Here is a 14,512-nt window from a genome sequence, read left to right as displayed (position 1 = left end):
CAATCCATCACCTCCTGGGCTAAATGGAGATTTGCTATAGCTTTTGATGAGTTACCAAGGCGTAACATTACATAAACTAACATTTTTTGTCGAAAACTGAAGTAGAGATACTACGAGAGACAAATTAAAAATTTATGTGAAGGATTCTCACTCACCATACAATGAGAACCCCTGAACTAGAAGAAGATACCAAAGACTTTTAGACCTTGTTCTGTTGAACGAAATGGGAACATCAAGTCCTTTTCGATCCACAGATTTCTGGTTTCCTTCCTATACAGCGAGTCTCTGGATACCAGCACTGTATTACAAGGCATTTAGAAGTCAGACACATACAAGGAAGCATTACTAATATCTTTTGCCCTCTAATGATATGAGGTTGAGCTTGGGTAAGGCGAAGGCACTAAAACACAGTGGTTAAGAGACTGGTCTCTGGAGTCATACCTGGGTCAGATCCTGGCTCCACCATCTACTGGCTGACATTGAGCAAATTACTTAACCTTTCAGTGCCTCAATGCCCACATCCATAAAAGAGGGATACTGATGACAGCATCAAACTTATAGGGTTACTGTGAAGATTAAATGAGTCAATACACGTAAAGTGCTCACAACAGTGCCTGACACACGGGAAGCGCTCAACAAATGGTGGTGGTGGTTAGTGCTATCATTAACATCGGTACCATTTGATAAATGGTAGCAAAAGGCTCTTCAAAAAATTTCAGCTTAAGGAACAACTGCACAATCTATCAAACAGGATATGTCCCTCACCTGGGCCTTTCCCCACTGCTCTGTAATCTAAAACATAATCAACTCTCAATTCTCTGGGTTCTATAGTAACTGTTGAAACTCCAGCCAGTTTCCTCTCCTCACCCACCCACCGCTGACTGCCTCATCTGGTTACACTGGTGCACGCTGATGGAACGCCAGCTTACTCATTTAGAAGGTAAGCCCGAATAGATTACCATGAGACAGGAAAGCTGCTGAGCATCTTGGAAGGCATCCTAGAGGCACACGTAAATGGTTTGTATGTTTTCTGTACTATGTAAATCCTCTATTAGCACAGCCAACAGAAAGGTGACTGAGGTGGCAAATTATTATTCTGAAAGCTGGTTAAAGCTGACAAATATACCAATCCCTAATTATCATCACACGAATATGTAGAAGCACAATTTACTTTTCGATGAAATGGATCTGAGAGTCAGCTGTGGAGAGCTTTGCTTAGGGTTTTGTTTTTTTTTTTTTTGCAGTACGCGGGCCTCTCACCGCTGTGGCATCTCCTGCTGCGGAGCACAGGCTCCGGACGCACAGGCTCAGCGGCCATGGCTCACGGGCCTAGCCGCTCCGCGGCATGTGGGATCTTCCTGGACCGGGGCACGAACCCGCGTCGCCTGCATTGGCAGGCGGACTCCCAACCACTGCATCACCAGGGGAGCCCGCTTAGGGTTTTTTAACTTGATCTGTTCTCTCAGGTGAGACAGGCGGAGATTCTTTTTTCTGTTTGGCAAAGGTTATGCTTATTTTTCCAAGTCCTGGGTAGAAAGCAAAACTTTCTGGAAGCAAACTAGACCACTGGGGAACTTCCTAAAATAGAGAGAACAAAGCCCTAAAGCTGAGTGGACAGCTGCCTGGTTGGAAGGACATTCTGAACCTAGGCAGGCTGAAAACATCTGGGTGGAAACGTGCATCTGGCCTCCTTGTCTGGCCCCTCCCTCAAATGTGAGGTGTCAGCATGGTGGCCTCAACAACTGCTTGGGAATGCCAGGTGTTGATGACCTTTCTCCTCCTGAAGTCTTGGACTAGCAGTTACAAAACATGCAGAGGTACAGCAGCATCACTCATGACCCAGGGGTATTTTACCACTTTCATCTTAAATCATCAAACGTTTCTCAGTAGTGGTCACTTTGCAGCTGTCTGTGTGGGTAAAGACTGATGTCAGGAGTACAGGCCAGTGTTTCAAAGCTGTGGGTGAGCACACGCACACAGGTCTGTGTGCAAATCGTTATGGGCTTGGCCAAAAGAAGACACCAAGCCAACTAGGACCCAGCCCTGCCCAGTTCTTTACCTCTACCTGCTGCTACACATGAAATGCAGCTGTGTTGCATCAGCTGCTAAGAAAGAAAACCACCACATTGAAATTCAAACTGGGAGCTGCTTACAGTCCCCAGAAGTACCAAAGACTAATGCAAAATGTGGAAAATAAGCAACCTGGTATATTTATTTAAAAGTCAGTGAAGTATATGATTACTCTGTTTAGATCCATCCATTAGAGATGATTTGACACTGCCTGTTTTTAAGTGCATAGCTGGTGGCATACATGATGAGAAGCTGCTTATATCCCAGGCTTTGGTCAGCATAGAGAATCCAGTACTGATCTGCAGAGATCTAAAACCTTGCTACTCAAAGTGTGGTCCGTGGACCACTGGCATCGGCATTACTTGGGAGCTTGTCAGAAATGGAGACTATCAAGGCCTGAGCTTGGGCCTGAATCAGAACGAGCATTTTAACAACAAGCTCCCCAGCATGCGGTAAGCCCAGCGAGTCTGAGAAGTTTGAGAAGCAGTGTTTTAAAGAGCCTGCATCAGGTTCAGTGCTAACTAGGAGGCTCACTGGTTGTGTTCTGGTCATGTAAAAAATGAGAATGCTATTTGCAACAATGCATTCCACTGTCAAAGCTCCAAGGGAACACAAAAGGACACCTTGTTCTTTATTTTCCTTCTATTAAAAAATTGTATAATTCAGATACTTGGAGAAAAAATAAAATGACCTAAGTTCGTGGTATCTAGATTTTCAGAAAGATGCTTGGTTTTTGGTTGTTTTAAACAGAAAACAGCAAGAGCTGAAAGTTTTGAACAAGAGAGAAGAGCAGGGGCTCTCCTTTCCAAGCCCCCCCAGGAAACGATGGACCTGCCTTTTGGAGGTTGATGGTGCTGACGTGCAGTTTCTTCATGGGTCCCGTTTCCACTGGTCCGCTAGCCAAGGCATCCCCTTGGCCACTCCGCAGCATTCGATGCTGGTAAATCAAAGGGTCCTCTTCTTCATCAGCAAGGGTGTATCCCTGCAACCAGAGATTTAGAGAACCCTCTGCAACTTCACAAGCTGCTCCCAGTTTAGAAAACATCCTTAAACCTTGGGAGGGCCACACCTTCTGGAAGAGCCAGGATTTAGGTTAAGATTCCACATATGGACAGAATGAATCATAGGTGGGCTGTATTCCGCACTGAGACCAGTCTGTGTTGGTCACTCCTGGCCACTGACAAGCACTGACTTAGTAGTATGAGCATGCAACTGGCAAATGTGAGACAACCGTGTGTCACAAACATGACGAAGAGCTGGGCCGGCAAGGAGCTGCTGCCTGTTTTTGTAGGACCTGAGAGCCAAGGATGGTTTTTGCATTTTTTAATGATTGAAAAAAAATTGAAAGAAGATTGCTATTCCGCAACATGTGAAAATTATTAGAGAATCATATTCTGGTGTCCATAAATGAAGTTCTACTGGGACGCAATCAGGCTCATTCGTTTACATACGCATATGGCTGCTTACAGGCTGCAGTGGCAGAGCTGAGTAGTTTCATCAGAGACCACACAGCCTACAAAGCTGAAAAAATTTACTATCTTGACATAAAAAGTTTGCCAATCTCTAGTTCAGAGCTAAAAAGCTAGATATACCCCCACTGCTAAGATTACAAGAATACCAGTTGAGAAGGACAATGCGGGACTTGCAAACAGAAACAAAGCGCAGCTCACCTTGACAATCCTGCAGATGAGGACGTCATAGCGCTGATGGTTGATTCGGTGTCGCACCAGAACTTTATTTACCATTGGAATGAAAATTTGGTACTATAACAAGAGAGGAAGCAGGTCAGAAACCATTACTTTGGAGAGTGGGAAATAGAAAAAAGAATATTACCCCTACCACATTACAGCTACTACTTCTGGGTTTGGGACTAGCTCTGTGGTACTTTTGACCGCTTGTGCTACCTCATCCCCCTCACCTTCCACCTGCGTCACTGCAACAGCCTCTGATTTTAATGGTCTCTCTGCTTCCCCTCTTGGCCCAGTCTATTCTTGCGCACAGCACTGAGAATAATCATTTAACAATGCTAGGGCAGGTCACAGCACTCCTGGGCTCAAAATCTCCAAAGAATCCTAGTCTTGCTCAGAGTGAAAGCCAGCTATGATGGCCTACAACAGTGATGTGCAAAGTTTAGGGGGCATCAGAACCACCTGGAAGGCATATGAAAGCAGAGATTGCTGGGCTCCACGGTCGGAATTGCTGGCTTGGTAGGTCTGGGGTGAGGCGTGAAACTCTGCAGCTGTAAGGAGCCCCAGCTAAGCAGATGCTAATGCTGCTTGTCCCGGGGCCACATTCTGAGGACCACTGGCCACAACGCCTAGCTTCCATGCCTACTGCCAGCACAGCCTCTACAAGGTTCTCTCTATGCCCTTTTCCAAGTACCTTCCCCCGCCTCCCTCCCCTGAAGTCACTGCTCTCCTGCTGCCCCCACCCTTCAAGCACACTGCCATCTCGCACCTTTGCCTTTGCTAATCCTTCTGCCTGCAGCCAGCTCCCTGGCGTTGGGCCTTTCCTTTATTTAGGTCTCTGCTGAAATGTTACCTTATCAGAGAGGTCTGCCTCTAAAGAAACAGCATCTCTCCCTACTCCCTCCCATTCCTCTTATGAGATAAATTATGTCTCGTAACTTTGCTTCATTGGAACGTAAGCTCTGTGAGAACAAGGACATCATTCTGTTTACGGCGTTATCCCCAGAACAGCACTCAGCCCACACAGGTGGCTCAATAAATACTTGCTGAATAAAGAAGGAAAAAAAGGCACAATTCCTAGCTCTTTGTCAGTGATTGAGGCCTACAGATTAACAAGCGGAGGAGTCGAGGACTCCTGCCTCACCTTCTTCCCCAGCTGAAACACGAGTGAGGACAACGTGTCCATGGCTGTGGGACGGAGTTCTGGGCTCTGGTCCAGCGTTCGCACAATCGGGTGAATGATCCGAGAGGCATAGTCAGTGAAATCCAGGGACTCCGTCAGGCGGTCCACTGTCTCTAACGCTGCCCTACAACAATCGCTGACATACAGTAACTGCTAACACACAGCCCAAGAATCAGAGAAGTGGCTGAGGGCTACCTTTACAATCAGCACCCAACGGGAAGGAATGGCTTCTGACATTATTTTGGGTACAGAGATCTAACACACATTCCTGTGGGATGGGGACAGTGAAGATTTCCATAAACCTGGTACATATCTGGAGTAAACTAATGAGAGTTGAAATAACAAAAAAATAGAGAGATGGCCTGGGGACTTAAGAAAAGGGCATTTTCAACAAAACATTAAAAGCTTGATAACTGTTAGTCCTAAAGGGTAGGTGCTCACTTTCGAGATGGCAATGGAACTTCAGGGGCATCAAACAACTTCACGACAGGGGGCAATAACAGATGCAGATAGTCATCCAGGTTGGCGCCAAACAGCTGGATTGCAGCAAGCAACTGCAAAAAGGAGTAAAGGCACGGCGGTGAGCACATACAGTCAGGTGTCAAGTATCTAAGCACCTGAGGGGCGGCAGTGGTATGGATAACTCAAAATTCTTTGGGGACTCTGAAAAGCCTTTATTAAATGGCTCTGAATTACATTCTCTTGGTAGCACTTTTCCCCGTCATTTTATTTCACTTATATGTTACTTTGCTTTCTCTGAACTTATTTCAACTGGTAAGGAATCAGTTGCTGGATAATAGAGAAAACTGGTATGCTAAATAAAATATTTACCAAGAATAATCCATTAAAAGAGACAAAACATAAGGACAATCAAGAGAGGATGAGAAACATTCTGTAAACTGTACACTGCACGCATCAGATACTACAGCATTCTTTAGAGTCAGTCTTACGGACCGAGCGTCCCCCTGTCACTCAGAACAGGGTCTCTTAGATGATCATCCAGGGACTCTGATGGACTCTGGAAATCTCTCCAGAGGACGTCCCAGGTTACTCACCTTGATGGAGACGATGCGGCCTGGGCTATTGTCATGCATGAAGACTCGTAGCATGTGTGGGATCAGCTGGGGCAGGTAGAGCTTAAATTCACCCCCAAGAGCTACCACAATCTGCTCAATGAGAAGAATGATCGTGCTCTGGATGGAGGTGTTCATGACCCAGAATTCCTATAAAGAGGGAAGAGACAGAGGAGCAAAGTCGGGGGCCCTTCTGCTGAAATATGAACCAAGGAACTGAGACAGCCAAACGAAGCACAAATGCAGCGAGCATGGTCTGTGCCATGGGACGCCTTCCTTACCCTCCTCTCCCCAGGCCTCCCTGTAGCCTACGTCAGTCACAGCGAGCAGCTAAGCTGCATTTCCCCAAAAGCACCAGGCTACATGGCTCCTCGTGCTTTGCTCATGCTGCTCTCGGCTTAGAATCCCACCTCTTGCTCAGCTAAGCCCATCTGTCTTTCCAGACGTGGCTCAAGCCTCACTTCGCCTAAGAAGGCGTTCCTATCTCCTTCCCTTATCCACTGTGGGTCCCTCTGCTCTGCTCTCTTCTAGCACCTGTAATACTTAATTTTCTTTGCCGCCTTCCCTCTACTCGACTGTAGGCTGGTTAAGGGCAAGAAACCCTCGGTCCACCTCTGTCTCCCTGAATCTAGCAGAGCGCCTGGCATATTCCAGCCACCCAAACCCATCTGGCAGAATGAACAAACGACCAGGCCTGCATCACTCTAGGAGCTCTCCAGCCGTCTAGGGGTGGTCCCACTATGGGTAGCACCTGGGCTCTGCCAGAGGGTGACTTCAGTGTTAACAAGATTTCCTGCCCTTTTGGATTTAGACTTTGCTCGACAGCATCTGACATCTGTCCCAAACCATTTTCAGGCCTGGAGAGTGCCACAAGAGGAGCATTTTTCTACATTCATCTAATTATATCCCACATAAATTACTAAAATAAAAACTTGGCCAACTGGCTCCAGATCCTGTCTCGGTACTGCAACGCAAATTGGTCCAAGTCTCTCACTCCAGGAAAAGCTGTCATTTCAAATCAATTCAGAAAGACAGTGGCCTACTGCCTTCTTTAAAACCTCCAGAGTAGGAGACTTAATGATGGCAACATATGCTTATTAGTACTCTTGGGCCCCCATTTAATTCAGAGTAGAAGTCAGTGAAAAAATAAAAAAAAAGATAACTCCTCAGATGGAAGGCTTTAAAAGAAGCCTAAGGTATTTTTATTTAGAAAAAATTGTTCTTAACTCATAGTAGTTTACAAAGTAAAAACATTTCAAAAAAAATCTATACTAAAAGGTGCTGGTAAAACTTTCTTTCTCTCTGCTTGGAGAGAGGTATTCTCTTTGAAAAAGCTATTTTCTCTAGATAAAAAGCTTCGACAAAGAAACACCACAAATTTTATGGCCTCCGTGGTTTGTGTGATGTTCATTCACTGGGACCACACTCTGCCTTCTTTAGAGAAAGCCCGCCTACCTTTCCACTGCTGGGTCATCGGGGCTCCTCACAAAGGGTTTTCTCTACGTCAAAGAAACCAGGCAGCCTCCCCAGGGATGCCGGCTGGATCACTGTTCACAAAGCCTCGAGCCCTCCTGGGAGGAGCTCACTGAAATGCCCAGGAGCAAGAGCCAAAGAAGAGCCCTGTTGGCACCTTCTCTGTCTTGGAGGAAATGAAAGCTGTATTTTGCAGGTGTAAGGCTCCCAGCCTCAAACCCCTACATGTTTTGTCATCAGTCATTTCTGGGGAATAAGTCACAGGTTACTTCAGCTTCAACCCCGGAGTGCACTGCTTCCTCCCTCCCCGCCCCACCCCCAACTCCCTTAACACCACCCGCAGGCTCTTTAGCATCCTACCTAACTCTTCCTGTACAGAGGCCCCTGTGGCAGGAGGCAGGGAACAGAGCAGCTTTTGCTTATTTATACATATAGGAGTTTTTCAGTTCTGAGACTCATTTTCGGGGAAGTTCCATTTTTGAAGGCGGCCACTTTCATTTTAGTCCTGCTGCTTCTTCCAAGCTAACTACAAAGGTCTGGTGTAGAAGAACAAAAATCACTGGAACAGGGCTTCCCTGGTGGCGCAGTGGTTGGGAGTCCGCCTGCCGATGCAGGGGACGCGGGTTCGTGCCCCGGTCCGGGAGGATCCCACATGCCGCGGAGCGGCTGGGCCCGTGAGCCATGGCCGCTGAGCCTGCGCGTCCGGAGCCTGTGCTCCGCAACGGGAGAGGCCACAGCAGTGAGAGGTCCGCGTACCACAAAAAAAAAAAAAAAAAAAAAAAAAAAAATCACTGGAATAATTGTCTTCCAGTTCTTTGAGGAGACAGCCATCTCTGCAAAGCAATCTCCCTAAGCAGAGACACTGAAATTATAGAGAACAGTAGGAAGCACCCTCCCACTGCCAATACAGAAAAATGATACTGCCATCAATGGGGAGGCCTTTGCACCTAGACCTAAATAGACATTTCTCCAAAGAAGATATACAGACTGCCAACAAACACATGAAAGAATGCTCAACATCATTAATCATTAGAGAAATGCAAATGAAAACTACAATGAGATATCATCTCACACCAGTCAGAATGGCCATCATCAAAAAATCTAGAAACAATAAATGCTGGAGAGGGTGTGGAGAAAAGGGAACACTCCTGCCCTGCTGGTGGGAATGTGAATTGGTACAGCCACTATGGAGAACAGTATGGAGGTTCCTTAAAAAACTACAAATAGAGCTACCGTATGACCCAGCAATCCCACTACTGGGCATATACCCTGAGAAAACCATAATTCAAAAAGAGTCATACACGATGTTCATTGCAGCTCTATTTACAATAGCCTGGACATGGAAGCAACCTAAGTGTCCATCGACAGATGAATGGATAAAGAAGATGTGGCACATATATACAATGGAATATTACTCAGCCATAAAAAGAAACGAAATTGAGTTACTTGTAGTGAGGTGGACAGACCTAGAGTCTGTTATACAGAGTGAAGTAAGTCAGAAAGAGAAAAACAAATACCATATGCTAACACATATATATAGAATCTAAGAAAAAAAAAAAAGGTCATGAAGAACCTAGGGGTAAGATGGGAATGGAGACACAGACCTACTAGAGAATGGACTTGAGGATGTGGGGAGGGGGAAGGGTAGGCTGTGACAAAGTGAGAGAGTGGCATGGACATATATACACTACCAAACGTAAAATAGAGAGCTAGTGGGAAGCAGCCGCATAGCACAGGGAGATCAACTAAGTGCTTTGTGACCACCTAGAGGGGTGGGATAAGGAGGGTGGGAGGGAGGGAGACGCAAGAGGGAAGAGATATGGGAACATATGTATATGTATAACTGATTCACTTTGTTATAAAGCAGAAACTAACACACCATTGTAAAGCAATTATACTCCAATAAATATGTTTAAAAAAAAAAATTGGGACGAGAGCCTCTTCTCAAACACTGTTGCAGAGACTTCCCTGGTGGTGCAGTGGTTAAGAATCTGCCTGCCAATGCAGGGGACACGGGTTCGAGCCCTGGGCCGGGAAGATCCCACATGCCATGGAGCAACTAAGCCCGTGTGCCACAACTACTGAGCCCGCGTGCCACAACTACTGAAGCCGTCGCGCCTAGAGCCTGTGCTCCGCAACAAGAGAAGCCACCGCAATGAGAAGTCCGCACATCACAATGAAGAGTAGCCCCAGCTTGCTGCAACTAGAGAGAGCTTGCGCAGCAGCAACAAAGACCCAATGCAGCCATAAATAAATAAATAAATTTATGTACTTAAAAAAACCACAACACTATTACGGTCAGAAGGCAGTATTTATGCTTTTGAAGGTAGCAGGGAAAAGCATTACCTTCTTCCTCAGAGCCTGACAGCACTCCATCGTATTTAATGGTCCCAGGAAAACCCAATCCCCAATCCTCTCTTAAGGCCATGGTTTTACAGGCAGTAAGGAAGAGGGCTTTTGTGAGAACAGTAAAGCACTGTTGTGATGTTAAAGTGAAATTGCTTTGCTGTGTGTGAGGCAAAGAACTCCAGTTTATTTCTGGCAGAACAATTCCTTCAGGATTTCTCCTCAGATTTCACACCTTGAACTCTTGTACCTGGGAGCCTGTAGCAAGAGCCCCTCCACCCCCTTTCATAATCCAGTGGGATACCTTGTTCCACTTTTTATCCTCAGGTTATAACGTCTCTATGATGACCCATGAAAAAAATGTCCACATCATCCAAACCTGCTGCTGAATGCTCCTGGGCCCAAACACTGAGGAACAGGCCAAAGCATTAATTTCTACTCACTCTCATGAGTGTGACTATTTCATCCATGTAAGGCCTGATGTGGCTCTTCACAAAGGACACCAACATTCCCAGCTGCTGGAACAGAAACTGAAACAGAGAAGAGGTCAGCAAGTTGGCACCACGAAGGATGTAGAACTCCCAGGCTTACCCCAAGTGCACGCTAATGAATAAAGGCAACTATGGAATCGGTTTCTGCACCACCCTTTCTTCTGAGAATAAGCTTCAAAGAATGAGACTTAAAACCATCGGTGGTAACCATCGGTGGTAACGGTGGTGAGCGCTGAAAAATATGTCAGTGGCTTTACTCACCAGGTGAGGCAGTTTCTGCTCAGCAGGGACTTCGGGGCCAGACTAGCTGTTCTGAACTGTTTCTGTTACCTACTAGCTTTGTGACCTTCATTTAATCTCTCTGCACTCAGCCTCTTCTGTGGGAAAATGGGAGATAACAGTTCTTGTCTCACAGGCTTGTGGTAAGAGTTAACTGGGCTAATACCTGGAAAGCACTAGAACAGGGACACAAATACTGTTAAATGCCCAATGAACATCATCTATCATTGAAGGATTTCTGGAGTCACTGAAAACTTAAAAATGGACATGAAATTTTTAATTAAATGTAGATGTATCTTTTGTTTATTCAGTCTTAATTCACTACCACTTTCTAAAATAAATACAGCTAACTATTATGGGTATTGTGGTTCACTTATAGTAATTAACTCAATTAATTAGGTCTTAATTAATTAGTTAATTGTGTCTCTAAGAAACTGTGGGGACCTCCCTGGTGGCGCAGTGGTTAAGCATCCGCCTGCCAATGCAGGGGACACGGGTTCGAGCCCTGGTCCAGGAAGATCCCACACGCTGCGGAGCAACTAAGCCCGTGAACCACAACTACTGAGCCTGCGCTCTAGAGCCCACGAGCCACAACTACTGAGCCTGTGTGCCACAACTACTAAAGCCCGTGCGCCTAGAGCCCATGCTCCGCAACAAGAGAAGCCACCACAACGAGAAGCACGCACACCGCAACGAAGAGTAGCCCCTGCTCGCCGCAACTAGAGAGCCCGTGTGCAGCAACGAAGACCCAGTGCAGCCAAAAATAAATAATAAAATAAATTAATTTTAAAAAAAAGAAAGAAAGAAACTGTGAACCAAAACAGCAAGCAAATTGAGGGAGGGCTGGGATTAGGAGATTCTATTTAGGTTGGTATCTTGCAACTGTTAAGAGATGCCATTCACGAAATAAAGTTGGGAATAAAGGTGGCTTAGGTAAGAGAAATCCCAACTACTTTCCAGGTTAAAGATGTCTTCAGGGTGTAGTTTTTATTCTGTTATGATCCTCAGATAGTGCTACATGTCAATATCAAGTTGCAAGTCATATTGTAAACCTCCCTTTCCCCCTCACCCCCCTCCCAATTTTTATAGCTCTCTATGCCTTTGCTGCCCTCCATTAACAAGAATAATTTCGTACGTATGTATTTTCACCCTTATCCACATTTTAAAACTTGAGTAAGTTGGGGAAAAATAAAAAGTATGTTTCAAATAGTGAGTAATGGACTTATAGAACTCATTACCTGAAGAGGTGAGACTGACAGGACACATAGGACTGGGCTCAAAGAGAGTTGGACTAATTTCTAAGGACAGGGACACCAGTGGATTCTAAGGGGCTTAGAAGCTGGTCTCACATGGCACACAGGTTCAACTTGGTAGAGCCATCCCTACCTATCTCCTGGGCACCTCCTCATAGAATCACTGCTGACGGTTCTTGTGAAATGGTCCCTACGAAAGTATATTACAGAGATCAAGGGACAGGAGACTCTAAAATACAATGGTTTTTGAGTTAAACTTTTGTTATGCAGAACCTGAAAGAAGGTAGAAAATCTAAACTGGAGGAAAAGCAGGGCAGCGGGGATGGCTGGTCAGGGGAAACCTTGAGACGAAAGGACAAAAGCCTCCTGATCCTTGCTGTCACTTCATATGAGGTGTCCATGGGGCAGCCTCTCTGGTGGCTGATTCATAAGGGTCAGCGGATACACCCAGGCAGGTGCCTCACCCCCAGGGAGGGGGCCCGAGTAGCCACCTCATTTCTTCTCCCTTAGATTCTTTCACAAGCTGTTTTCTCTTTTCCCTCCTGAACGTTTGTATTTTAAAAGAACATGTAGCTTTGTTCCTGAAAATATGGTGGGTTAGATCCCCTCCTAAATCCCCTTGCTATGAAAAGCCTAAAAGTAATGCATAAAAGATAAATGTTGTTATTAGATTATCAGAACTGAAACCTTTCACATAAAGCCAGACCTTCAAAAAGCTACATATCAAGAAAAATGGTGAAACCTCCTACCCCCAAATCTGTCCACTGGCAAAGGAGACAAAGTAATCTGTGAGTCTTGATGTGAGGTCTAGGTAGGAAGAGAAAGCCTTCCTAAGAGTTTGTAATTTCAGGCCACTCTCATATGAGTTTAGGGGGTTATTTTAACTACCTGTGTGGCCTGAGAAACTCTAAGCCAAGAAACTAACTAAAAGTTCTCCTAGACCACCTGGTAGAAGCAAATGCAGGCCCTCTCTGGAGAGATGTAACTTCAGAGCAGATATTCCAGTATTAACTGCTCCAGGGGAAGTCCAGCTGAATATGATGCATGATCCAAAATTGTAAAACACATAAGGACAGACTTACAGACTTGCCGTGAGTATGACTCAGCAGAAACAATAAACAACAGAATTAGATTCATCAAAAACCTTACATATATTGGAATTACTGCATAGAAAATATAAAGTAAACCTGTTTAAAATGCTTAAAGGAATAAGAGGGCTTCCCTGGTGGCGCAGTGGTTGAGAGTCCGCCTGCCGATGCAGGGGACACGGGTTCGTGCCCCGGTCCGGGAAGATCCCACATGCCGCGGAGTGGCTGGGCCCGCGAGCCATGGCCACTGAGCCTGCGCGTCCGGAGCCTGTGCTCCGCAACGGGAGAGGTCACAACAGTGAGAGGCCCGCATACCGCAAAAAAAAAAAAAAAAAATGTAGTAGGAACTAAAAACTCAATGACAGGTCAAAAAGACATAGCTAAAGAATCAGTGAATAGAAAATGGATGTGAAGACATATCCAGAATACATCTCTGAGAGACAAAGATGAACAACAAGGATAAGAAACTAAGAGACATTAAGGACAGAGTGAGAAGCTCTAAATGTTGAATCTAATTCTGGAAGGAAAAAATAGAAGGGTGGAGTCCTCATATTCAGAAAGCCCACAAATCCCCATCAGGATAAGAAAGAGAAATGCATACCTAGATTTACAACAGTGCAACTTCAGGACAACAAAAACATGAGAAGGTCTGAAACAGCCATAGAGGAAAGGGAGATTACATGAAAAGGAATCATAATTTCTCAACAGCGACAAAAGAAGTCAGAAAACAGTGGGATAATATCTACAGCTGAAGGAGAACCCAGAATTGTATTCTCAGCTAAATAAAGATTTCATAAGAGGGTGAAATAAAGATTTTTTTCAGATGAACAAAAACAGAGCATTTACTTTGATGGATGCTCAGAAGAATTTGCCTTAGCGAGAAGGAAAATGGTCCTAGGAGGAAGCTCTGAGATGGAAGACAGTAATGAAGTGGCAAAAGGGATAAACATAAACACTGTCTGCATAAAATAACAGTAACGTTTAATTTGGAGTTAAAAAAAAGTGATACTAGATAATAACATAAGAGGGTAGGGAGATATAATACTTTGATCAGTCATTCTAAGTTTTGTATATTGTTCAGGGAAAGGATGGAGACAATGACTAATTTTAGACTTTGTTAAATAAGGTATGCAAGTCAAATTTTATGGGTGAAAAAGATAAAATTGGATGCATTCCTCATACTGTACACTGGGACATATTCCAAAGAGCTCAAAGATCTAAATGTAAAAGGTGAAGCCATTTAAGTACAAGAAGAAATAGAGGTGAAAATGATGTATACACAAAGCTTTTCATTGCAGGATTATTTTAAATATCAAAGACTGGAAAAACACAGTCATCAATAGGGACTGGTCAAATAGCTGTGGCATGTTCACACAATGAAGTACCAATTGCCTCTAAAGGAATGAAGACATTCTCACTATACTGCTATGGCATGAACTCCAGGATATGCTGCTGTGAAAGTGGATAAAAGTAAGATCCAGAAAGTTTATGCTATGTTATTCTTCTGAGGAAGGAAGGTGGGGGACATATATTTCCTTATATTTTCAAAAATAAACACTGAAAAGATA

At 44.8% G+C, this 14,512-nt stretch overlaps 1 protein-coding gene across 3 annotated transcripts in view; it reads right to left on the bottom strand.

Moving 5' to 3' along the window:
• The window catches only part of MTOR (mechanistic target of rapamycin kinase), a 117,502-nt gene that overhangs the window by 74,912 nt on the left and 28,078 nt on the right, over positions 1 to 14,512 (bottom strand). For all 3 annotated transcript variants that reach the window (XM_082660176.1, XM_082660178.1, XM_082660177.1), the window contains exons 20-25: positions 10,277 to 10,363; positions 5,997 to 6,164; positions 5,383 to 5,495; positions 4,903 to 5,065; positions 3,741 to 3,833; positions 2,906 to 3,052 (exon numbers count right to left, since the gene is read on the bottom strand). In XM_082660176.1, the coding sequence (XP_082516302.1) occupies positions 2,906 to 3,052; positions 3,741 to 3,833; positions 4,903 to 5,065; positions 5,383 to 5,495; positions 5,997 to 6,164; positions 10,277 to 10,363 (771 nt within the window). The remainder of the gene's footprint in view (positions 1 to 2,905; positions 3,053 to 3,740; positions 3,834 to 4,902; positions 5,066 to 5,382; positions 5,496 to 5,996; positions 6,165 to 10,276; positions 10,364 to 14,512) is intronic.

This window comes from Grampus griseus (genome assembly GCF_964374135.1).
Source record: "Grampus griseus genome assembly, chromosome: 1".
Classification (NCBI taxonomy): domain Eukaryota; kingdom Metazoa; phylum Chordata; class Mammalia; order Artiodactyla; family Delphinidae; genus Grampus; species Grampus griseus.
The sequence above is the reverse complement of the archived record's forward strand: the minus strand, read 5'-3'. Positions and strand labels throughout refer to the sequence as shown.